The 27,913-nt window shown below is 38.0% G+C and overlaps 1 protein-coding gene and 1 long non-coding RNA gene across 2 annotated transcripts in view; both read left to right on the top strand.

Moving 5' to 3' along the window:
• htr1d (5-hydroxytryptamine (serotonin) receptor 1D, G protein-coupled) overlaps positions 1-2,352 on the top strand; it is a 37,500-nt gene extending 35,148 nt beyond the window's left edge. The window contains exon 2 of the mRNA XM_077239783.1: positions 77-2,352. Coding sequence (XP_077095898.1) covers positions 707-1,849 — 1,143 coding nt within the window. The 5' untranslated portion in view covers positions 77-706 and the 3' untranslated portion in view covers positions 1,850-2,352. The remainder of the gene's footprint in view (positions 1-76) is intronic.
• Positions 1-27,913, top strand: part of LOC143747209 (uncharacterized) — a 480,968-nt gene that overhangs the window by 106,894 nt on the left and 346,161 nt on the right. The gene's annotated exons all lie outside the window — the stretch shown is intronic.

The raw sequence follows: 27,913 nt of genomic DNA, 5'->3' as shown, positions 1-27,913 counted from the left end.
GTGTAGAGAGTAAAATCATTAACAGTTTTCTAAAGTTCTCAATTTTAACTCTCTCTTTTCTTTTTCTCTATCCCAGATCTTCACCTGGATTAAGTCCTTTCTTCTGGACTGGCACCTTCACATGGCCAATATTTAAAACGAGAACTTTTTACAGCTTTTGGTGTTATGGGAAACTGCAAAATTACCTCTCTCTAAACCATTTGCAGCCATCACTGGATGCACAGGGAATTAAGGAATATTCTGATCCGTATGTCTGAAACAACAGTGCTTTTGCAGACCAACAGGAGAATAAATTAAAAAGTCTTCCAGCAGTTCATAAGAGCCGAATTTGTGTTTTTATGGTAGAATACAGGACAATAAAGAAAATAATGAGCAGTGATTTAAGGGCTAAAGGAATATTTTTTATAACTCAAAGTTAAGCACAAATGGTAATACCGGTTTCTTATTTGTCCTGTGGCATTTTATTTTCTGTGTGTGTCAACATATTCCACAAAAAAAAACATTCGAAAAATTCACAGTCCAATGAACTTCAACCATGAATTACTGCTCACAATTATCAGCCATGACCTTCACAAAGGCAAAGCATTACCAATATCTCAAACCAGGAAACTAAATTACTCTTTCACCACAAGAGGTTTTCATGGAATAATTGATAATTTATGGTAAGAGTCATGCATAGATGATATGAAGTGCTGAACCATGCAACATGGATCTGCTCAACAGCTCAGATGTGTTCTTCTTCATCAATGCTACGGTCAGTCCCACAACCCTGGAGTCCTGGGACGACGCTACGCTCCTCTGCCTTCAGATCTCCATCTCTGCCATGCTAGCAATTGTCACTTTGGCCACTGCTCTGTCCAACGCTTTTGTGATCGCAACCATTTTCCTCACACGCAAGCTTCACACTCCTGCCAACTTCCTGATCGGCTCTCTCGCAGTGACTGACCTCCTGGTTTCCATTTTAGTCATGCCGATCAGCATTGTGTACACGGTCAGTAAGACTTGGACTCTGGGTCAGATCGTGTGCGATATCTGGCTATCATCTGACATAACGTTCTGCACGGCTTCCATCTTGCACCTGTGCGTGATCGCGTTGGATCGGTACTGGGCCATCACTGACGCCCTGGAATACTCGAAACGGCGCACCATGCGACGAGCGGCGCTGATGATCGGCGTAGTGTGGGTGATCTCCGTCTCGATCTCCTTGCCTCCTCTATTCTGGCGGCAGGCTAAGGCGCACGAGGAGCTCACAGAGTGCATGGTCAACACTGACCAGATCTCCTACACGCTTTATTCCACATTTGGCGCCTTTTATGTGCCCACGATCCTCTTGATGATTCTCTACGGGCGTATCTATGTGGCGGCTCGCTCCAGGATCTTTAAAACACCAGCGACCAGTGGAAAACGGTTCACTGCTGCTCAGCTCATCCAGAACTCAACGGGCTCTTCGCTCTGCTCGCTGAATTCCACCTCAAATCAGGAGGGACATCTTCATCCTGGAGGAGGTGGGGGAGGGGGAGGGGGGTCTCCTCTTTTCACGAACAGTGTGAAAGTGAAGCTGGCTGACAGCGTACTGGAAAGAAAGCGTCTTTGTGCCGCTCGGGAGAAGAAGGCCACCAAAACTCTTGGGATTATCCTGGGTGCGTTTATAGTGTGCTGGCTCCCGTTCTTCGTATTTACGCTGGTGATGGGGGTCTGTAAAGACTGCTGGTTTGATCCTGTGCTCTTTGATGTGTTCACCTGGCTAGGGTACCTCAACTCGCTCATCAATCCAGTCATCTACACTGTCTTCAATGATGACTTCAAGCAAGCCTTCCACAAACTCATTAAGTTTAAAAGATGCTATTGATGTTATACTCCTGTCCTGTTTTGACACATTCATGACTTAATTAGAGGATTTCTGCGGAAAATATTTGAATCCTGTGAGCTTTCATTGTTCATATCCTGTTGAGGACCCCTGCGTACCCTGCCGTTTGTTTTTCTGTGAGCTCCTAAACGCACATACAGTGTCTGGTCGATGTAGAATACTGTTCTCATGAGACAGCTTGTAAAATATCTTGCCATATTGTGGATGCTTCCTCGTAGTTTATGAATGCATGCTAAGATTACAAATCCTTCGCTAGAGAGCAAGGTTCTACTGTCTCTGTAACCAATAACTGTCTATAAACTGCCTTATTTAACAGAAACAGAGTGAAATTAATATGAAAGACTCAATTTAAAAAGAATACAAATCAATTATGGTTGCTGTTCCAATAGGAACGCATATATGGGCCCCCTAAGGACCGTGCAGAAGTATATGAACATTACCATAGGCTCCCTAAATAAAATGTTCATTATATAAGATTAAAAAAACTTTAAGTTTCGTGGTTTTGTATTTTTGTCTGAAAGAAGTTTGTTTTCAGTTCTCTCCTTCCCTCCATTTTGATGTCAGAGTTTGAGGGGTTTTATGATCATAAAGATGAAAAACAGGCTTCAGGCTGCATGGCTCATTTCAGGACATGATGCAGCAGAAGAAAACCATATAATGATCAAACGTTCAAATTCTGGATATACCTGATGTGTTTTGACACTAGGTGCAACTTTTGCAGCAAAAGTGCCACTAAAGGTATTTTTTTATTGATATGTTAACAATGTCCACATCAAAAAAACAACAACCATTATGTTGAACACAAGCCTGAAAACTATAAATCAAAACCAAAGAATGATAGTGATAATAATGATTATAAAAAAAGAAGATACATATGCAGTATGTTAATTATAACGCTATGAAGGAAACCAATAAGTAACACACAAATATCCAATATACATCATATATTTTTGGCCTCTGTCCATCATGGCCTCCTAATCATCCCCATATACTGATTGGCTTCATCATTGTCTCCTGTCCACCAGTAAGTTGGTGTGTGGTGGGCGTTCTGGAGCAATATGGCTGCCGTCGCATCATCCAGCTGCACTTTGGTGGTGGTTGAGGAGATACCCCCTTCCATGTAAAGCGCTTTGGGTACCCAGAAAAGCGCTATATAAATGTAACAAATTATTATTATCTTCAGTTATCCCAAGAGACTTCAATGGTTCTTTCCACATTTTATTAAATGACATGAGTTTTTTCTAAAGCTATAAGATACTTTATCATAGCTAGCCAATCCCTATATAATGGAGGGATATCTCCAACCCATTTGTACATAATGCCCTTCCTTGCCAACATCAGCAAAGGATGAACATTGTCTTTGGCTGCGTCCGAAATCGCATACTCTCTTGAGTAAGTACTTATTTTGAATAAGTAATTACTTCACGGCCGCTAAAAAAAGGATGTTCCAGTATGAATGTGAATGTGGATGAACTACATTCACCGTGCTGTCATTATCACAGTATCATTTATTTAATTTATTTATTTGGTGAGAAGGTCCTTATCTCGTCAAATATCCCAATAATGCAACCTGTGGAAAGTGAAGCACCTCTGACTGCAGTGGTATGAATAATGGCATCCAGGAAATTGACAAACTTTGCCCTCCATCACTCTTTCTTATGATGAAGGTCAGCTGTGTTGGTTCAAAAGGTTTTTTGATAAGAAAACACGGCAAAAAGAGACTTTAGACTTGAGTCAGACAGGAATAATGAGGCATATCCCTGGAACTTCCTGCCAGCAGGCTCTCAAACTGCATCTGAGAGTGCGGGGTAAAGCTGTGCTATTTGGTCGAGATAGATTGTCTGTATGTTCACTGTCTATAAATCAAGAGATAGAGCTCCCTCTCACTCATCCACACAGCAAGGTTTAGGTCACACCCCATAAAATAGATATTTAGGCTCATTATCATTCACAACCACCAGTAAATCCAAACAGGAATATTCGTTCGCCAGTGTTCTGCCGTGAGTTTTGTACATGAATGCTGGTGTGATGTATATCAGTGTGTGGCTGTCTTGAGATGGACTAGATTAGGAGATCAAATAGATAAATTCGTGTGATGTAGAGGAGGTAAAACCTGAACACGGTGGGGAATTTCCATTGATATCTATTGTATTTTAGAATTTTCTATTCCCTAAACCTACACAACCTCTTAAAAGGATACTTCACCCAAAATGAAAATGCTGATATACATCACACACATCACACCAGCCTTCATGTACAGAACTCACGACAGAATACTGGTGAACGAATATTCCTGTTTGGATTTACTGGTGGTTGTGAATGATAATGAGCCTTTTTTATTGGGTGTGACCTATTTTTTATTTTGTGAACAGACATTATTTTCCACAAAATATCCTCTTTTGTGTTTTGCATAATAAAGAACATCACGCAGGTTTAGAGCAACATGAGTGTGTAAATTATGACAGAATTAAAATTTTTGTGTAAACTATCCCTTCAATTAAGTTCTCAGTATTGTTTTGTTTAATACTTGACTAGGTTTCAAATGTTATTTATGTCAGGGGCGTCATGGTTTTTTAGGAGACACCAGAGGCAGTTTCAAAGCAAATGATCTGCAGAAGGTCCAACTTGATAGCATAGACCAATATGTAAATCTATCTGAATCTCCCCCCCGCCAGATAAAACCAAGATTCTAAGTATGTTCTGTGAATAACTCTTCTATTATATGGATTTCTTTACATTTATATTTTTAATCCTAATTCCGTCATTTCAAATTTGAATTGGAATAAGATGTTTCTGAATTTGATGCTTCAATTCATATTTAATTGAATATCAGGAATTGAATTGAACTGGCATTCTCTATTCAGTTCTGTGCAATCTGCACACACATTTCTGTTACCCCCAGCTTTCTAACTATTTCCTCACAAATATTCATCCGTTCTTGCTCCCTAATGTTCTCATGTTTGCAGTTTCACTCAATGGATTATTCATATTCAGTTTGTTGCTCACAAAACAAATTTGCTAATTAATTAAGTCTCATAAATTAAGACACATTTTAAAACAGTCTAAGTAAACAAAGCCTATTAAACGCAGCAACAAAATGAGTTTATTGATTTGCAAAAAGATATTTAGTAGTGTGAACAGGTAAAAAAAAAACATTTGTAAGGCTCCTGTTTTTATTAATTTCACACTTTCAACAGGTCTCTATTTTCTCTTTCAGCTGAAGCAGGGTGTCGTGAGAGAGCACTCGATGAGGGAAAGGTAATCACAGGTGACACAGTGGCGCAATTAGCTAGATATCTCCTGATTTCAGCCTCAGGAAGGGCTTAAATCGACAGCATTGCTGAATCAATTTAAAACAAATGTAAATGTAAATTGCAAACAGGCATTACAATTGAGGTGGGGGTTCGAGAGGAGAGATGGCCTGCGACCTCACTTTACAGGAAAATAAGCAAAGAGCTTCAGATAAAGTCAAGTTTGCAGTGAAACAGGATGAAGAGGGTCAGCATGCATTTAACCTTGCTGGGTGGTGTCTGTCTGTTCGCACTCAGGTGAAACAGAGATGTGGAGAAAGAAGGAGACAAGGGACAAACAAAACGCACACTCCCACAGAGGAGAGATACAGGGTTTAAATAAGGACAACCCTGAACATTAACAAACACTCGCATCCATAGAGAGCAGCAAAAACACAGACAGGAGGGAAAAGGACAGCCAAGAAAACAATCTGAGTTTGCCCTTTGAGTGCACATCGATGAGACGTCTCCCTCTGTGAGACATAACTACTGCCTCAAGAACTGCTGCTGGGGAGAGTCACAAGCACTAAAGCTGAAGAACCACGTGAACATGAATCAAGAAGAGAACCCTTATTACCTGTTCAGACTGACTTAATTGTTTTTGTTTGGGATCCAATACCCCAATGACTTCCCAAACAATAATCTTATTATTTACCCTTCAAATTATTTTAAAACGTTTGTCATTTAACAGACTGACTTTGCTTCTGTTTGGAGTCAGGTTTATCCTGGAAAAAAACACATTTTAAAAATGTAATAAAATATTAATGTTTTTGATAAGTATTAATTTATTGTATATATTTATTTCAAATATTCATTCATTTTATACAGTAAAAACATTAATATTGTGAAATATTATTACACTTTAAAACAACATTTTCCTCTTTTAATATATTTTAAAGCGTTATTTATTTCTGTGGTGCAAAGCTGAATTTTCAGCATCATTAATCCAGTCTTCGGTGTCACATGATCCTTCAGAAATCATTCTAATATACTGAATATGCTAATTTTGATTATAAATAATAGTTCTTATAATTATCAATATTGAAAACAGTTTATGCTCCTTGTTAAAACTGTGATACATTTTTTTTTAAATAATCTTTGATGAATAGAAAGTTGAAAAGAAAAGCATTTGATTAAAATAGAAATCACATTATAAATGTCTTTACTGTCACTTTTGGTCAACTTAATGCATCTTTGCTAAATAAAACATTAATGTCATTGTTTTGTTTTTTCATAGTGTATCTGTCACAATTATGTTCTGTCCTGTCTGCACCTGTTCTCGTTAGTCTCTGATTAGTTATCTTCCTCCACCTGTGTCTAGATAGTTCCCTCAATTCATCCTGTGTATTTACTCCCTGCCCTGTTCCCTTGTTGGTTCTCATTTATGTTAGATGTGGTTGTGTATGTCCTGCCTAAGCTCATCAAGTAAAGTTTGTGTTTAACCCAGATCTGTGTCTTGTGCCTTTAACTATGCCGTCACACCGTTACAGTAACACAAAAATATTAGTTTTCAACATTGTTTTGAAAACATGATGATTTCTGAAGGATCATGTGATACTGAAGACTGGAGTAATGATGCTAAAAATTCAGCAGGAATAAAAAAAAGATTAAAATGTGAATTTTTCATTTCTGGGTAATGACCTTTTTTATTAAAACTGTTTTGATTACTTGTTTATGATGATTACTGGTCCCACTGTTTTCATTTGAAAATGTTTTCTTTATTATCACATAGTCTAATTGAATGTGATATGATTTGATAAAACACATTTAATTTAATGTATTTTAAATGTATTGATAATATTTGAAAAATATTTTTTAATATATTTCCATATTTTACATTTTGTTAATAATTAGTTATAATTAGAAACAATAATGAAGTTGCAACCTCATTGTTAAGTACATTTTAGAGATGTTAAAACAGAATATGAGGTTTCAGGAATTTTGATTTTAAAAATTGATTTAAACGTTTTATCGTTATTTTATTAATGTAACGTGACTCAAAGTGGGGAAAGATTTTTAGTGATAAGAGAAGCATTTACCATGAAGCATCTCTAAAAAACAACAGCTAATTATGAAGCATGACAGCAGTGATGATCAATGTTGATGGTATTGTCTGAGATCCATCAGCACAGATTGATCTGGCAAAGGAAGGTTTGTTAACAGACGGGATGTTCTCAGTTGTGGTTGCTTCTCCCTCTCATTCCCAGTTATTACAAACAATCAAGGGACACCACATGAGCCTGGTGGCGTTGTCTTGACAAATGACTTAACTAGAAAGCAAATCTGTAACAGATGAAAGGGGAGTTTCAAAAGTGAGCAGAAATATTGCACCAGAACACAGAATTGAGTGGGAGAACCTGATGAAGATCAGTAGCCACCGATTCAGAGATAATGATAATTATAGAACAAAGGGATCTGACATTAAAAAGAGCTTTTGTCACTCACTATCACATTGTTGCATCATGAAAAGGGTATTTCACTCTTGGGAAGAGGAGGTTATTAGTTATTACCATGAGGGGGAAAAAAGTTTGACATGATCCATGCTAATGGCTTCAGCTGGTGCTTATCTTAAAGAGGTGTGCAATATTCTTAATTTGCTTTTCTTTTACTATTCCTTTAAAGAACATCCATTGTGAGAATTGACGTTCATTAAAGGAATAATTCACCCATGGCATTTCAAACCTGTATTTTTGACTTTGTTTCTATGAAAGTGTGGGGGGGAAAAAACTGCAGCTGCTCTTTTCCATGCAATAAAAGCTATGGGTTGTCAAGCTCAAAAGGCACCATAAAATTGACCCATATGACTTCAGAAGAATACTTTGTGTGATGAAAAAAGGCTTAAATTTAAGTCATTATTCACTGAAATGTCTATTCATTTTTGCATTTCCACATATTCTCATTACCGGTGTCATGATTGCTCATGTGACACATGAGAACCAATAGCATTCTGCACCATTAATGACTTTTATGGTCCTTTTAAGACTGAAAGTCTGTGACTATGTTTAACATAAAACTAAGTCAGACAGGTTTCAAACAAAATGAGGGTGGGTACATTTTTTGGGCGACCTTACAAGTCTTAAAAGGATAGTTCACTCAAGAATAGAACACAAAAATAAAACATAGTTTAAAGAATGTTAAGGTTCAAACAGTGTTTGATGTTCCTTTTCATAGAAGTACAACAAGCAGCTTTCCTGCTGATTCTGAATTTGGAGATTAATTACATAACTGCTTTACTTAATATACTTGTGTAGAACAAGATGTCCAGTACAATTGAATGATTTCTGGCGCATGTACAGCGTGTTAAAACTGCGAAAACAATGTTATGAAGTGATGAGTGATGTGAGTTTGTAAAATGATGGAAACGAGGTGTCCTATGGGTTGCCATGACAACACTTTCTATACAGGAACATGCGTGTGGGAAGCCAGCCCACCATTCACCCAGATCTATGTTGTCTCTAAGGCATAAGTGATATTTTATTTGAGTTAAATGATCTTTGCTGTAAACTTTAGCTGACCTCTTTTATAACATTAGACCTGTAATCCATACAGTCATTCTGAGATAACAGGATTTTCCTTTCTGCCATGACCTGCCTCATTGGGTCAATCAAACATTGATGAATTGACACTGACTGTCAGACTGGCATCCATGTGAATGAATCACTGAAAATGACTGAAGTATAGAGACTCCTCAGATAAAGTTTACATAAACCCTTTATAGAACAACATATAAATATGGGCCGTCAAACTTTTAATTGAATTAAGCATATGATATACGGGTTAATTAAATCACACTTAGTTGCATATTTCATTATTTGCCAAGAAAAGCCACAAGTGGCGTTATATTTATTTTTATTTATTTATTTGCCGTTTTTTACCTTTATTATGACAGGACACTTAGTTGGAAGCAAAGTTGGAGAGAGAGAGGGGGGATGGGATTGGGAAAGGTCCACGAACTGAAATTTGAACTCGGGACGCCCGAAGCACAACTGCGCTATATGTCGGCGTGCTGCCCACGAGGCTATTGGCGCCAACATAAGAGCAGTTATTAAAAACAATAACATTACATTATTGTCAGAAGAAATAACTGAATAGACAAGATGTGAATTTAGACCTTTATCCTAAGTTTTAACCTATACATAATAAAATTAAGTTAATTAATAAAAAGCTATGGACAAAGAACCTTTCAGAGATCAGTTAAGTCAAGTCAAGTCATCCTCATTTATATAGCGCTTTTAACAATGTAGATTGTTTCAAAGCAGCTTTACAGAGATAAACATATAATTTAAGGTAACAGAGATTGGTTTGGTTTTATAGTGGTTCTTGAAAAATGTTTTTTCCAGCTAAAGTTAGTTTTGATTGATTCACTTCCGTCTAAATGATCATTTGTTATTAAATTAGGGGCCGCTAAGACGACACCGTTCTCTCTAAACAGACTTTAAACGTGAACCTGTGATAGACGCTGATGGCGTTCACATGCGCATTAAGAATTGATTCTCTAGTTATGTGCGTTTGAATATATGTGTGCAGGTTTGTAATTCTTTACAAACCATGCCTAAACAAACTACTTGTCTAAAAATTTTGATGCAGAATTTTATTTTATCTTATCACTTTGGGTAGGTACGCGAATCGAAAAATTCCACAACGCTTTTTCTGTAGAGTGGTATAGGGATCCTCCATAGGGAGAGGCTAGTTGGCACTTCAGCACTGCATTGTCATCAGGTCCAGGCGAAAGTCCTTTGTCAGATCTGGAAACGGCCTGGATCCGGCAGGCTGCGGGAAAACCTTGGGATAAACAAAGACACTAAAATTAGCGTAGATGCCATTCTTCTTATGATGTAACGAGTACATCATTATTTAATGGAAGTGTTCCCAGTTCCGGCCGACCTAATCTAAGCAGCCTAATATTGAATTATAAAAGTCTATAGAGTGTTATGTGAATGCTAGGTCAAAGAGATGTGTTTTTAGTCTAGCTTTGAACTGACAGACTGTGTCTGCTTCCCGGACAATGTTAGGAAGATTGTTCCAAAGTTTTGGTGCTAAATAGGAAAAGGATCTACCGCCAGCAGTCGATTTAGATATTCTAGGTATTATCAACTGGCCAGAGTTTTGAGATCGCAATAGACGTGAAGGACTATAATGCATTAAGAGCTCGCTCAAGTACTGGGGAGCTAAACCATTTAGTGCTTTGTAAGTTTTGAACTAGCTGTAGTTTGTTTATTAAGCGTGCAGGGCAACCACCCAGTAGAGCATTAGAATAATCTAGCCTTGATGTCATGAACGCATTAACTAGTTGTTCCGCATTTGTCAATGAGAGCATATGACGTAATTTAGATATATTTTTAAGATGGAAAAATACGGTTTTACAGACACTAGACACGTGACTTAAAAGTTATTAAAAGAGCGTAATATAAATAAACGTTTTCCACTATAAAGAACCTTTTGTTCTATAGAAAGATTGCATTAATGTTAAAGGTTCTTCATGGAACCATTAATGCCAATAAAGAACCTTTATTTTTTAGAGTGCACACACACTCAAAAACATGAACTTACCAGCAAAGTGCATACAGTTGTGGTCAGAATTAATGGCACCCCTGGTAAATATGATAAAAAATAGCTGTAGAGAGAGAGATCTGAGACCATTCATCCATACAGAATCTCTCCAGATCCTTCAGATTCACAAGTTAATGTGGTTGCTTCTTCTCTTCAGTTCACCCCACTCATTTTCGATAGGGTTCAGTTTAGGGGACTGGGATGGTAAAGGCAGAAGCTTCATTTTGTGCTCAGTTACCCATTTTTGTGTTGATTTTGATGTTTGTTTTGGACAGTTGTACTAATGGACAACCACGGGCCATTATAAGATTTCTAGCAGAGGTAGTCAGGTTTTGATTTTTTATCTGTTGGTATTTGCTAGAATCCATGCTATCATGTATCTGAACAAGAAGTCCAGGACCTCCAGCACAAAAATAGGCCCACAACATATAAGATCCAGCAGTATATTTAACCATAGGCATGGGGTACTTTTTATCCCTGTTTTTTACCAAACATATCTGGTGGGTTTTCCTGCCAAAAAGCCCTTTTTTTTGTTTCATCTGACCATAGAATCCGGTCCCTTTTAAAGTTCCAGTCATGTCTGACAACTGAATATGCTGTTGAAGAACATCGTGCATCGTGCATCGAACAAGAGCATCGTGAAGAAAAAGCACAGCATCCACAGTGCAAGGTTTTAATCCAGTCGTAGGCCTACTTTTTCCAGCTGCGCTGAAGTCACACTCGCTACCTGGACAGTAAACACAGAACGAGCCGGTCGCGCGAATCTCAGATCGCGCCGCCGGGAAACCTGTGTGCGTTAGCGTGAGCAGACTGTCATGTGTCAGTCATATGTCAGTGTGATGGGTTATAAAACGTCTTTCTATGTTTGTTTTCAATCGTCATCGTCTCATATTTTATTTTAATTAATGTCTAAAATAGGCTATAAAAAAAGATAAGCCTAAAACAGGCCCGAGGCCCGGCCCGCGTGTGAACTATGATGTGAAAATTGGCCCGAAGCCCGGCCCTAGAAGCGTAAATAAGTCGGGGCCCGTCGGGCTCGGGCTGAAATGCAGGCCTCTAGGATTTTTCTTGAAACCCTCCCAAACAACATGTGGTGATGTAGGGGTTGTTTGATATATCTTTTTAGGCTACAATTCTCCATCTTATGATCCTTGGAGAGTAGTTGGCCACTCAAACTTTCCTCCTTACCGTGCATTAAGACAATATAGACAAACTTCCTCTTCCTGGTAGATTCGTAACATCTTTAGTTGATTGGAACTTCTTAATTATTGCCCTGATGGTCAGAATGAGGATTTTCAATTCTTTAGCTATTTTTTTACAGCTACATTTATTTTGTGATGCTCAACAATCTTTTGATGCACATCAGAACTATATTCTTTGGTTTTACTCATTGTGCTGGATGATTAAAGGAATTTCTCATATTTAAACTCCAGTGAAACAAGAAGTCATAGCTAGACAATTTCATGTTCCTAGTCACCATGGTGTGCTAAAAAAAAAGGTAAATGTTAATGGGAATGTACTCCAGAGATATTTTACTCATAAAAAATTCTAGGGGTGCCAATAATTGTGGCCAACGTGTTTTGGAGAAAAAACTTATTCCATAATGTTTTAATGTGTTAATTCTGACCACAACTGTATTTTAGCATGATGTAGAAATATTGGGATGAATAGTGTGCGAATAAACCAATAAAACTAAAATGATAAAATGAGAGTAAGTGACTCCTAGAAGGAAACATTTAGGAGTCAAATGAATATTTGTAGTTATCATATTCAAGAAATTGCATCAGATGTACGGAAGTTGAATATGTGCTGTTGGAAACTACTTTCACTCTTTCTTTTTTTTAGTTCGTGTATACCTTCTCACAATACCAGTTGACCATAGATCAATATCATTATTTTGCACACTGGATGTGTTTGAGTGGATCACTGGGATTATTGGGTTATAGTGTAAGATGTTGGACATTTATTCTTGGTCAATACTAACTTCACATGCCCTTTTCTTGCACTTTTAAATCCCCAGATGTTCTTCATTGATTTCTTCATTGATATCTGGGCCCTGTCTTTTGATGATTACTATTCTATTGCGCTTGCACACAATCACATCATCAACTGAAAATTCAGCCCTGCAGTTCCAGAGCTCATGAACATCTGCATCAAGAAAGCTTATAGCAGATGGTACACCGTTTTTATTTGCCATCTTAAAACTCATAATAGCTCCATACAGTAGTTTTTTTTTACTGAAACAACTGCAGAACTTTATCAATTCAGTACTTGGCCATTTTTAAAATGTGGTTGATTCGATATCGATTCTCAAAAGCCACCAATCATTTTTTTCATGTACATTCAATAATATCTGATTGACGTTAATCTTATGACTAGTCTTTTCCACTAGATGCCATACACTTATTTGCCTTGCGCGAGCGCGACAGCGGAGATCCTGTCATTCATTCAGTGCTGAACTGAAAAAGAACGCGCGCTGTGAGGGAAGTTTTATTGGGTCTGTGCATTAGTCTTAAAGTGACAGCAGCCTAATATTCCTACTGCTGTCTTTTAATGTTAATCAACTACAAAAGACAATTACTCCCTTCTCTTCACTGAATAACGTTTTTGTAACTTTAATAAGGATCAACCTTTATTTAATTTGTACAGTGAAGATTAAATGCAGTTATTTTACATTTGATTACTTTATTCAGTTTCTGCACCTGAAAACTACCTACCTGTAAAACCTTAAGCCACTGATTATTTAATTTGTATCTTTGTTCTGTTGTATTTATTTATATGTGCTATTGCTTGTAATTCAATTATTAGTTCTTTTTTATTGATGACTATTTACTTGTCTTTAATAATCTTTGAAGTTTATATTAGTAAGTAGTTTTAGCTGTGGTATCGAAATTTAACAAATTTTCAATTCCAATTTCGCTGGTATCTAAAGTTCTGGGTGTCATCATTTACTACCATACAAGGATACATGGGTCAAAAACAACAAAAACAAACTATTTTATTCATTTATTATTATTTTTTTTTGTAGTGGGACCAGTGGAAATGTAATTAGTTAATTAATTAATTAATTAATTAATTGAATCGAATCAAATATGGAGAATCGAATCGAAATCTTGTGAATTGGAATCGAATCGGGACATCTGAATCATTGCTCAGCCCTACTCGAAACCTTGAGTAAGTTTGCCAGTACAATATAAAACAAGCCATTTTGGTAACACTTTATTTTGATGGTCCCTTTCAAACATTCTGTTGACTAAAATTAACTTTACAACTCAATTTCAACTAACTTTCATTAGAGCGTTAGTACACTGTCTGCTTAATATCTGCTAACTCTTTATTGTGATGGTCCCCCAACAGACATTCCACTGACTATAAGAAACTTTGCAACTTTAACTTATTCTAACCCTAACCCTACCAGTCTACTAATACTCTACTAACACTCTAAGAGAGATAGTAGACATGTAGGTGCAACGTTACTTATAGTCAACAGAATGTGTTAAAGGGACCATCAAAATAAAGTGACCATTTGTCACAGCAAGCATTTGCTGTAAATCAAAATAGCCTACTTTTTACATGCGTACTCAATGACACCGAACATTTACTTCAGCTGAAATATTCTACACGACACCTATTTTATTTAATAACATGGTAAAGTCAAGTGAATGTTAAATGATGGCAGAACAGATAACTAAACATCTCTTACACCATAATGGCCAAATCCACAAAGAGAAACAATCACTAGGCATTGCCACATCAAAGTGGTCAAGTACTACAAGAAAACTCAACAAAGCCTTTGTTGATTTTGATCTGAATTGGTGTTTCATTATGTTCCTTTGGGAGGTTGATGTGAATCAACAGGCTTGGCTGATCAGCTGTGCTGTGTCGTTGATAAAAAAAAGTAGCATTGGTGAGTAATAAAGTAACCTGCAATGAATTTTACTGCACATTCTAAAATAAATAATTCTGTGGAGAAACATACCCTTTACATTAAAGGCACCCTGTGAGAGAAGGCAATGGGTGCTGGATTAGCAGGTAAAGTGTGGAAATTCTGACATTTTCAGAGGCTGCTGGGGTGATAGTCATGCACACTGGCGTCACTGCCACTGGGCAGGATCAACGGGGCTTGACCCAAACAGGCTAGGAGCTGAACACTTTGCTGGTGGTCATTATACAGATGAATACATGCATACAAATAAATTGAAAATGGCAAACTGATTCAAGCTTACCAGAAGACGACTCAGTTAACCAATATAGCTATGCAGATGAACATCTCTGAACACATCAAACCTTAATGTATATGAGCTACTGCAGCAGAAGACCACCTGAGGGTACAGAGGTTAGAAACCCAACCAAACTGGTCTTAATACTGCTTGACATAAAGCATGAAGTCTGCACGTGTCAGTAGCTCAGTCTGGAAGTGGTGTAATGAATGATAGGAAATCATTTGGCTTATGTTAGGCTCCTTAATAGCTGAGCAGTATTTAAAAACCACTGCCTGCTGGAATGCTGACCATGTGAATGCCTTTATATCCACTAATGGCTATTCCAGCAGGATAATGCAAATATGACCATAAATTCTGTGCATTTCATCAGTTTTTTTTTACATCTTTAGGATGTAGCTGAAAATGTACAACATGAATGTACAACCAACACAACTACTGAAACTAACTGTAGATATACCCCCATAATAACAACATTTTCCTTTGATGACATTATTTCCTTGAAACAGTAAGTTTTGGGGCAGAACATTTATTTATTTAATAGCTTATAATCAATAGTTAACATCACATTAATTGCTAGTGCTAGTCAGTTGGCGAAAGTCTACAGAGAAATTTGTATATGACCCTGCATGCAAGATTAAGTCTTTAATATTTTGGGACTTTTTCAGATATTACTCACTTTTTAATTTTAAATTTAGAATTTTTTTTAAAAGAAGTTTTTAAGGACGTTTTTATTTTATCAAAAATACAGTACGTAAGTAATATAATTGGCAATTATATACAGTATAGTATATAATATGGCAATGTTGAATTTTTAGCAGCCATTACTGCAGTCTTCAGTGTCCTTCAGAAATCAATCTAATACGTGGATTTGGTGCTCAAGAAACATTTCTTCTTATTATTAATATTATTAATTTTCAGGATTTTTTGATGAATACAAAATTCAAAAGAACTGTTACCTTTGACCAATTTAATGTGTCCTTGCTGAATACAAGTATTTCAATCATTCAATAAACTCGTAAAAAATAGTTTTAGTATGTTATTGAATATGGCAATGTTAATGTATTTGATCTTGGTGGACTAGATCTGCGACGCTGCTGCAGAGCAAGTAGGACTTGCTACAACTAATAGATATACAGACTAATAGATATACTGCTGTGAGCATGTAAGATATGCTGCTGCTGCTGCTGCTGGAAAATAGACATACATAAATCCCATAGCAGATCTAGGCAGGTGGAGAGGGGGAAACAATGAATCAGATTATTTAAATGTTGAGCATGCAATGTAATTGGCTGCAGGATCAGCAGATGCCAATCAGCTTGTGTCATGCCATAATGATGTGATTGCTTGCCGATTGCATGTAAAGGACCTATCAGCCTGCACCCTGGAGTTTCATGAATGAACTAGATCTTAATTTCTAAAAATAAAATAAATTAAAAAAATCTAACTGTCCCAAAATTTTTGAATGGTAGTGTATATGATAAAAGTTGTATTTATTTCTTTTATTATCATTATCTTTTTTTTTTGTCAAGCTGATATTGACTAAATACCACAAGACAAATACCACAAAATGTTGATGTCCACCAATGGAACCACAGAAAGTAATTTGCCACATTTGAATACCAGAGCAAATGTCCAGCGTCACTTGACATCACAGTCACTTTGAACATGGTTTAACAACAACTTGAATTAACTTGACACTCAGCTGAAATCTCACTGTTATACATAAAACACAGAGTATTATAATCCTGACAGGGAAAGAACAGAGGGAAATATTCTTCTTGAAAATATAATACGCATACATTCACTCACCCACGCACACTCTCTGAGATATATAATAAATGTACAGGCAATGGATGTATTAAAATTGATCGTGAAGGCATTCTATCATTCTGATGCTTTCAGTTTGCAGGAGAGGACCACAACAGCCATAAAAGGTGCTCAAAAACCCACAGCGGCACACATTTCTCTCCTGAACCCTGACCGCTGTCTCACCTGGTCTCAACAGCTTTCCATTTAGCCGAGCCTCTCCTGAACTGAACACTTAAAAGTCTTCGTCTATCTCGTGACAAAGATGGGTGACAACTTTGCAGATTACAGAAACCTGTGCGAGACCCCCCAATAACTATATTCAATTATGTTAAAGTGCCATTTAAACATATTCACAATAACTGTCTTTTCTGTTAAATTTTTAAAATGGTCTCCTGCATGATGTAATGTTTCCTAAAAACTAGAATCCAAATTGCTTTAGATCCAACGGTTCATAAATAAACCATGATGTGCTTAGACCTTTACAGAATGTGTAATTTTTCATAACAGACACACCTATACCAAATCACTAGACTCAGCCGCTCATGAATTAATCGTCCTGGATTTTTCTGCACTGTGGTTTTTACAGTATGTGCAACATTTTCAATCAAGTCACACTTGCATTTGTGTTCAAGAAACTCAGGCACAACACCCCCATAGCATGCTCATGTTTTAGTATACCTCCCAGGGCACACCGCACTGCCTAAAATGCTGATTTGAAACACACACGGGTTGAATGCATGCTCGAGGACTCCTGCTGCACTGTTTTTGATGGTGTGTGAATTCCATTGTTTTTGAAGTAGCTGATATTAAACCACAACAGCGAGTGAAATGGTAAAATAGTGTGCCATATTGATTTAAGCTCATGAAAGCAGGAGGAGCTAAAAGTGCAATGTTTTTTAAGCAATAGAAGAGCTTTTGTTAAGCACATTATAACATCAGTGCTGTATTTCCTCTGCTGTCAAACCTGAAGAGAATGTAGTTTGAAAAGATACCTCTCCTTATTAATGCCTGTAACAAAACATATTTTGAAGTAAATCAAAGATAAAGGTTGATGAATAAGATTTTGAAGGACTATAAAGCTCAGGTTTAGTCATTTAATTTGATCACTTAAATGCAAAATTTCTGCCACTGAAAATGTTCAACCAAAAAATACCACAAAATGCCATTTTCACTGTTCAGATGAAAGGGAAATTACCAGAAATTTTTAAAAGGTAAGCTGAACCCATTACTTTGACATCCAGTATTAGAGTCATTGCCATGGAGAAAAAGATCCAATTTTGATTCATGTTTAATGCAAAACAACAGCTCTCTGTATGTGGTGTGAGAGAGCCTTGCGGAGATATACAATCATGCACAAACTCAAGTGCAAATTGAATTTGTATTTGAATTATCTTGTTGTACATTAAAGTTTCATTGGTTTATTAATACTGTTTTTCACATGCTTGCATAGAGTGCACACAGGCATCTATTTGCACAATTCCCCAAGCACTAGTATATTTTCTATTATTACATATGGTAAGGTCATGGGTTCGATTCCTTGGGAATGCATGAACTGATCTGCCAAAGTCATAAATGTAAATGTATAGTATACAATATTTGTATTGTATACAGTATAGTATACAATACAATATGTTTAAAAGTTGTTGGAGCCTAGATGGTACGTTAGTGGTACCATTAGAGACAAACCTGGTGTAATCAGTAAAAGGCAGAATTAATTAAAGTCAAAAGGAAAAGTAGAAAACCTTAAATTTATCGTAAGGTGATTACAAATGAGTAATTACAAAAAAATATGAAAAAATATATTACGCTGTCCTTGTTGGGGTCTAGAAAAAAGGATCTAAAGCCACAAGAACTCATGGTTAATTATGTTTTGACACGAATGATTATTATTCTAAATGAGGTTATTAGAATAAATTTTCTCCTTCAATCATACCAGAATGTAAAAAAAATAATAAAAATAACAATGAATCTTACCGCCACACACATTGGAAAAATACACACTTGAAATAGTTAATGAAGCACAGAGCAAACAAACACACACACTGCAAAATAACAGGATCATCAGTGTTGAGTTTTTTCCACTTCATCCTAATAAAACTAAAACCAAAACACTTCTTTCATGCATAAATACTGTCCTTCAGATATCTTAGGCAGGATTATTGTATCGCTGTTATACAGTACATCTCTGCACATGAAACTCATTAATCACTTGGAAAGAGGTTCCATCATTAGGCGGCTGTCAGGCTGTAAAATTCCCAGTTTTCTCTCACTGGCCTGTCAGTGATCATCTCTCTCTCTCTCTCTCTCTCTCTCTCTCTCTCTCTCTCTCTCTCTCTCTCTCTCTCTCTCTCTCTCTCTCTGTGTGTGTGTGTGTGTGTGTGTGTGTGTGTGTGTGTGTGTGTGTGTGTGTGTGTGTGTGTGTGTGTGTGTGTGTGTGTGTGTGTGTGTGTGTGTGCGTGCGTGCGTGTGTGTGTGTGCGTGTGTGTGTGTGTGTGTGTGTGTGTGTGTCTCACTGTCTGCCTGTGGGTAGGTTTAAACATTGGTATGCATGGAGAGCAGTGGAGAGTCGTTCTGCTCTTATCTGCTGTGCGGAAAGACGTGAGGCATAGACGAAAGAGAATTAGGAGAGAAACAGAGTGTGGGAGACCCCAGGCATTACTGAGCTCACATTTGTAATTACAGGCTTTATGCTATTGATTCCATAGTCCAAGTTCTCTTTTCCATTCCAAGTCCTCCAGTCAAAGAGCTTTGCACAAGCCACACAAAGTTGCTAACACTGACCAATCAGTGATGGTCAAACCATTGGTCTGAATTTGATTAAACAGATGGTCGACGCTTGTGTCTGTTGTATCTATCTGTCCGTCTGTCTGTTCAATGTCTGTAGGATATATATATACAGTATAATAAACAGCAAGAATTTCATATATAATAATATTTAAGTATAGTTATTTATTTGAAGAAAAAATAAATGCATTTGCAGTCTCCAGTTTTGCCAAGTCCACGGTTTTCTTGTGGGATTGGGCTACTTTTACACTGTTGATGCTGCTTTCCTCCAAACACATTTTTTTACTGGGACGTGATTGGTCCAGGTTTGATTAGCAATTGGGCTGAGACCACACGTATTGTTCACAATCTCTCTTTCGCTTGCAAAACTGATTTAATGCTTAACCCTGCAGGAACATATTTATAATGAAGAAAAAATAAATTATTCAGCAACTGAATGGAGGCGGAGAAAAAGAGCAAGATAGACTGAGACAGCTATAGATAGAGCTATATATATATATATATATATATATATATATATATATATATATATAGAGAGAGAGAGAGAGAGAGAGAGAGAGAGAGAGAGAGAGAGAGAGAGAGAGAGAGAGAGAGAGAGAGAGAGAGAGAGAGAGAGAGAGAGAGAGAGAGAGAGAGAGAGAGAGAGAGAGAGAGAGAGAGAGAGAGAGAGAGAGAGAGAGAGAGAGAATACACAAAGTGATAACTGTATAATAGACCTTGATGTGAAACAAATGGTCCAGAGCTTAGGTTAATTCATCTGAAATCAGTTTGGAAATGAATGATAGTCTAGAGAGCATCAGTATTACATATAAATGCTTTTGTATTGGCCTGCCATCCATCTGAGATGAGGTCTGCTCTGTATTATATAAAACAAGTGGAGGGATAAGGCAATGTCTGGCAAGACCTTTGTCAAAAACCCAGTCTCTATAATGAACAAATTGCAGGTATCGATGTCAAACTTAGCTTGATGTTGGGCTGATTGGAGATATCTGTGCTCCGTTGTGTCCATATTACTTCAGACAAAAGCTAAATCCTCTCTGAAGCGACAGTTGAACTCAATGTTCTTTCATATTGTAAGCCCAGCTCGATCGGGCCAAAGGAGGTCCTCCGATCACGGGGTGAAAGTCTCTGAATGTTACTGTCTTTCCTTTTTCGCAACATTCAAGATAAATGGAATACATTTTCTCATATGTATCAACTCGTTATTTCATCTGACTCCATAAATGAAAAAGGTTTTAATGATATCTGGGCATCATTAAAAGGGAACGAATATTTGATTATTCTTTTTTAACTCTTTAATTATGTTTTACCCGTTCAGATTAGGAAGCTATACCGCTCAGAGGTCCTCGCGTCTTCCGCGGGTCTCACGCTCGCAATCTCGACAGTTTCGTCACCAAACAGAGGTAATTGGCTAATATCTTAGACGGTCGGACTCACCCTTACACAATCAAAGATACTTTTATATAGCCCCCTTGAATTTGCATTCACTTGAATTTAAAGTAACGTTTACTTCAGGCAGAGGTATGGCCACTACTACATAAGTTAACCAACTTTACTTATCTTATAATAGCTTTGGACTGGTTTCCCACCTACACTTATCTAAAGTAACATTAAACTGAAACAGAGGTAAAACAGACGCACCATGATTTAGTTTGGTCAAGCAGCGCATTTGGGAAGTCTACCTACAGTCTCCCCGAACCTTTTTGCCCATTTTCCTTATAACCCCAGATAATTCCATTTTCTTACCAAATGGTGGTGTCTGTCATTATAATTAGATTTGGTCCCCTAGTGAGGGGCTCATAACTGTGAGATCAGAATGAAGGATCTGGGGGAGGGAACACCTTTAAGGGACACATCACTTTTCTCATATTTTATAACTTCTTTTAGCTTTTCATTATGGTTGGAAGAATCAGACCATTTTACCAGGCGTAATGAGACACTTCAAATGATACCAAACATGTATAGTTACTTTTTTTTGATTGTGGGGTTTTTTTTTTTCCTAATTGCAGTTTCACCAACAGATGTCGCCCTTTGGCCTTGGCCTTTGAACCTCTTGAAAACGACCGCATTATCCGCATAGAACAACAACGAAAAAACGTATCAAAGCGGTCTTCCTTTTCTTCTCAAACAAACTAACTGCATCTTAAACAGCCCAAGTTTCAAAATTTCCCGGGGGACAAACCCCCGGACCCCCATTAAAATAAAAGATTCAACATGCAGGGCTAAAAAAGCCTGCCCCGGATCATTTGCACTACTAGCGACGCCCCCCTGGACATGCATACACGACGCAAGGGCGCCCGCGCTACAAAACTAACATTTTTATTTAAAACATTGTCTTACCTGCAAGCGACTCACGAGTATCATCCCGCTGTCTCTTCTTTTTCCTTTTTCCGCCCCCGACTCTTGGTGCCTTTTCGAGGCCATGTCTGAGGTCGGTGTCTGCCAAATTTGACATTGATTGAGGCATGAACAGAACACTGGGAGGTGGTGAAGGGGGGGCACCAGAGGGAGAGTGGCACAGGAGATTCACCTTTTTCTCGACTAATTTGGTCTAGGCCTATATTACTTTTGTATTGCTTTTGTACATTAACATGCTTTAGACATTTTTTTAGTTATTTATACTAGTAGCCTATTGTGAAGATTTTTCACGACCCAGATTTTTTGGTGCCCCCCCAAGCACTTTGTGCCCTACGCGCAGTGCGTGATGTGCGTGTGCGGAGCGCCGGCCCTGAGTTACACAGTGTGCTGCGTCTCGGATGTTGCTGTTACATAATTATGTAAGGGAGGGTGTTCAAATGTTAATTCTCAGGAGAGCCTTTTGTTTCCTTGAGGCGTAGCCCAGACTTTCTGGCACCCGCCTTACAATATCATGATAACTCTTTGTCGAAATGCCAAACTGTGACAAGTCGTACACATAATGACATGACTCATTCACCATGGGGGGCAACTGGGAATTTTATCTGGAATGGTGGCGAGTCCAGGTTCATGTCAGAAATATGAAGAAGTATAAGTTCTGTCAGATACGACTGACACTTAGCATACACTTAGTATTGGCAGTATGGTTCTGTTCTGGGCAAGAGCAACATTAACCCCTCTTAGGGTAAACAGAACAGAACCAACATGAATGTATTGCAGATATCATTAATTCAAGATTTTAAAGTACAACATAATTCGAGAATTTATTCTGATTCAAAGGGAACCCAGAAGGCCAAATCCTGACTGGGTGAGAGGAGGAGCTGGGAATGGAGGAGGGTAATTAGCTCCTGAGAAACGTGATAGCTGTTGTAGCGACTGACCGAATCCTGTTTTCCTTTCACTACTGAACAAATATGAACACATATATGTTTAATTCACAAAACCTTGAATCATGTGAAATGGTGCCCCAATGTCTGCCAGCAGGTCATTGATTAACTCCATTTATGACGCATTGCGCAATCAAGAAACAGGTCCCCGTTGTTCTCGAAACCCTCACGTGGTGCACACCACGGATGGACAATATGCCCTAAGGATACACACACACACACCACACATACCCGCACACAAACGTCCTTTGTGTGCAACTTAGGATAGGAATGTCCTTAATTTATATAACACAGAATTGTATCTAACCTTCCTGTATGCATGCATATCTAATTAGTTTTGTCTTATTCTATAGATGTAATTGGAGACTGGTCTGTAACTTCAAATCTTAAGTGTATTTCTAAAGAAAGATTACCTAACAGTATCATCTTCTGTAAACTCTCCCTCTTGCTAGGTCATAAAACTTTATGACCCCCAAAAGGAATTCCAAGGGAATCACAGCTCCCACTTGAATTCTGATAAAGAAAGAGGAATAGACTCTGCAATTATATATTTTCTATAAGTATAACCACTTAAGAAAAGTATAAACATGAATTTGATCTTTCCTAGGTCATGGTAGCCGGTATTATGGCTTTATAGTCGTGTGAGTGAACATTAAATGTGTGTAATTCTGCATATGAATGTAACTTTATGTTTCTTCTACTCTTTCCGGCCATTCTTGGTACCTGTTTGACCGTCTTGTTTTGACTAAACCAGTCATACATAGGATATTACAGTAAAATGTATTGTTCTGTGTGTACAATCTTTCTGGCTAGAAATGACAAAATTTTATAGCATCATCAATTATCCTGACAAGACAAAGAAGAACTTTTCCCGCTCGAGATGCTCTAAGATGATTGGTTCACATACACGAAGCAGGCGTGAACCCCTCCTCTCTATAAGAAACTGACACAGGAGTTTCTCAGAAGAGAGCACTTTCCCTGTGAGAGGTGTTCGGTCCCATGGCTCCTTAGGGAGCATTACACCGCGTTTCTTTTCTTTTCCTTTCTTTACTAAGTTTTATTTTCATTCTTCGCCTCTCCCTCCCGAGGGAGATGAACTCTGAACTATTTCCTTGGTAACTTCACGTTCGGTGAACCTTTAAAACTTCCCGCGAGTCTGCTCGCCCCGGAAGACACGAGAGAACAAGCCTATAGCGCCGAAGGACAAACACGCATACGACTCTGCGTTCTTCAGCTCACACAAAGAGAACCATATACGCAAGTATAGGTTATTGATTTGATTTGATTTGATTGATGTGATTTCTTGTTGCCTCTCTAAGGGTTATTGTCTGTGATTTTTGCCATGCTGCGATCACCCCGGTGATCTCTCTCATCCTGACCGTTAGTTTCACTTTCTCATCCTCTATCTCTCTCTCTCTCGCTCTCTCTCTCTCTCTCTCTATATATATATATATATATATATATTTCACTCTCTCTCTCTCTCTCACTCAATCTCTCTCTCTCTCACTCCCGTTGTTATTCGTTTGTCTCGTTAGTTTTACTGTTTATTGTACATACATGTATCCCGGGTTTAAATGTAGAATTCTGTATCCGTAGTTTCATTTTATTAAAACCATTATATTCTTGATTGCTAATTGTCTAAAGTTCTCATTTTTACAAAGTCAATGAAGTGTTCGACCCTTTTGCTACAAAGCTTTACAATTCGTTACTATTTCAGTAACCTAAATTTTATAATAACAAGAAGGTGATTTTTCATGGCCAGAAAATAGCTTTTTTTGGAATTATAAGAAAGAGATACTTTTTGTTGAAAATTGATAAGTTAATCTTACGGCCGTTTGCTGGACAAACAGATTGTTCGATAACTAAATTAATTCCATTTAAGGTTATCTCATATAATCGATCTGTAATAAGACTATTGATATATTAATGACGAACCATAACCCATTATGGTGATCATTCATATATACAATCGATCTATTTTCAGCTTTGATAATTTAACTGTAATATGCAATATATTAATCATTCATGATTAATTATTAAATTCCCTATATATAATTTGAGCTAATTTAATGTAAGACTCATTGTCGCTACACTGTTGATAATACTGAAGGAGCTTATATATGTATACAGTGTATGTATACAGACGAACAACAACAAAAAAACGGACAGTGTCCGTGAGGTTGCAGTCGCTCAAACAGATCAAACAAGACATCGTTCAAAAGACATTGTTCAAAAGACTCTCAAACTAAATATTCATCACGAATCCTCCAATAAATAAACTCACCAAATCCATAGCAGTTACAGAATAAACACAACTCATCTATTGAACTGCATATATTATAATAATAACCATTAGGCTGCTATTGCTATCCCACCATAGTATTTGATTTATGTATCTATAGCTCACATTTATAATAATAATAATAATAATACATTTTATTTGTAAAAGCACTTTACATTTTAAGAAAAAACCTCAAAGTGCTACAGGTCTGATTCTAAGAACAATATCTAGACATTGTTAAAATCCATAAGATCTGCTAAAAAGTAATGTCTTTAGTCCCTTTTTAAAAGTCTTGGTGGTCTGTGGTGACCTCAGATGGTCCGGGAGGGGATTCCAAATCCGGGGAGCGGCAGAGCAAAAAGCACGATCGCCCATTGTGCAGAGTTTAGTTTTTGGTATTAAAAGGCGGTTTGAGTTTTGTGATCGGAGGGATCGTGCTGTAGAAACAGGGGTAAGTAGTTCTTTCAGGTAGGGGGGTGCGTTTCCATAGATGCATTGGTGAGTGAGAAGTGAAACCTTATATTCGATCCTAGCAGACACGGGAAGCCAGTGAAGTGTGTGGAGGATGGGAGTGATGTGTTCATACTTTCGCACTCTCATCAGGATCCTAGCAGCGCTGTTCTGGACGTACTGCAGCTTTTGCAGACTCTTGTTGGGGATCCCGATGAGAAGAGCGTTACAGTAATCCAGTCTAGAGGAGACGAAGGCGTGGACTAGTTTCTCAGCATCGGCTAAGGTAAGCGTAGAACGGAGTTTTGCGATGATTCTGAGATGATGAAAGGAGATCTTACAGAGATTTTTGATATGGACTTCAAAGGTGAGTTGTGGATCAAATCTCACACCGAGATTGGTAACTGTTGTGGAAAGGGGGATGTCTTGGCCAGAGATAGTTATACCGGAAAGTGAGGATGACTGAATTTGGTGCGAGGTGCCAATGAGAATTGCTTCAGTTTTGGAACTGTTTAGTTGGAGAAAATTCTGTTTCATCCACACATTTATCTCCTCGAGACAGGCAGTGAGTGTTGGAGACGGAGATGATGTTTGCGGTGCTGCAGTTGGTTGTGGATCAGATTTCATGTACAGTTGTGTGTCGTCAGCGTAGCAGTGAAAAGACACTCCATGGCGGCTGATGACATGTCCGAGTGGCAGGATATAAATGATAAAGAGAATGGGCCCAAGAACGGACCCCTGAGGTACTCCGCAGGTAACTGTGTGTTCCCGGGACCTTGATTTTCCAAGCGAAATGTACTCTTTTCTGTCCGTCAGATATGAATTGAACCAGTCCAGGGTAATTTCAGTAAGTCCAGTGGTTTGATGCAGCCGGTCGAGTAGAATGCCATGGTCCACAGTGTCGAAAGCAGAGGACAGGTCGAGCAGTATGAGAAGGGAAGGTGAGCCAGCATCAGCTGCCATTCGTAGGTCATTTGTGACTCTGACGAGCGCTGTTTCTGTGCTATGAGCTGTGCGGAAACCAGATTGGAACTTTTCGAATAGGTGGTTGTTTTTGAGGTGGTCCTGGAGATGAGTGGCAACAACTTTTTCCAAGACTTTTGAGATGAACGGAAGATTTGAAATTGGCCTATAGTTTGATAATATATCAGGAGCAAGAGTGGGTTTTTTCAGAAGAGGTCTGATTATGGCGGTTTTAAGAGCAGATGGAACAATGCCGGACAGGATAGACTGGTTTATTACAGTGGTGATGAGAGGGCTTAGAATAACGGAGTTTGCTTTGACAAGAGCAGTAGGAAAAGGGTCCAGGTGGTGGCTCTCATCCTTTTGATGATCATCTCTACCTCCTTATTCGAGATTTCTGGAAAGCATTTCAGGGGCTGGGCGATTGCAAGCTGAGAGTGTACAGATGGGGCAGATTGGATTGAGGATCCATGAATGGAAGAGCGGATTGAATCTATTTTAGTTTTGAAAGTTGGTTCACATACGCGAAGCAGGCGTGAACCCCTCCTCTCTATAAGAAACTGACACAGGAGTTTCTCAGAAGAGAGCACTTTCCCTGTGAGAGGTGTTCGGTCCCATGGCTCCTTAGGGAGCATTACACCGCGTTTCTTTTCTTTTCCTTTCTTTACTAAGTTTTATTTTCATTCTTCGCCTCTCCCTCCCGAGGGAGATGAACTCTGAACTATTTCCTTGGTAACTTCACGTTCAGTGAACCTTTAAAACTTCCCGCGAGTCTGCTCGCCCCGGAAGACACGAGAGAACAAGCCTATAGCGCCGAAGGACAAACACGCATACGACTCTGCGTTCTTCAGCTCACACAAAGAGAACCATATACGCAAGTATAGGTTATTGATTTGATTTGATTTGATTGATGTGATTTCTTGTTGCCTCTCTAAGGGTTATTGTCTGTGATTTTTGCCATGCTGCGATCACCCCGGTGATCTCTCTCATCCTGACCGTTAGTTTCACTTTCTCATCCTCTATCTCTCTCTCTCTCGCTCTCTCTCTCTCTCTATATATATATATATATATATATATATATTTCACTCTCTCTCTCTCTCTCACTCAATCTCTCTCTCTCTCACTCCCGTTGTTATTCGTTTGTCTCGTTAGTTTTACTGTTTATTGTACATACATGTATCCCGGGTTTAAATGTAGAATTCTGTATCCGTAGTTTCATTTTATTAAAACCATTATATTCTTGATTGCTAATTGTCTAAAGTTCTCATTTTTACAAAGTCAATGAAGTGTTCGACCCTTTTGCTACAAAGCTTTACAATTCGTTACTATTTCAGTAACCTAAATTTTATAATAACAAGAAGGTGATTTTTCATGGCCAGAAAATAGCTTTTTTT

Source organism: Siphateles boraxobius, unplaced genomic scaffold, assembly GCF_051911475.1.
Source record: "Siphateles boraxobius isolate OS27281-9 unplaced genomic scaffold, OSU_SipBor_1 22, whole genome shotgun sequence".
NCBI lineage: Eukaryota > Metazoa > Chordata > Actinopteri > Cypriniformes > Leuciscidae > Siphateles > Siphateles boraxobius.
The sequence above is the reverse complement of the archived record's forward strand: the minus strand, read 5'-3'. Positions and strand labels throughout refer to the sequence as shown.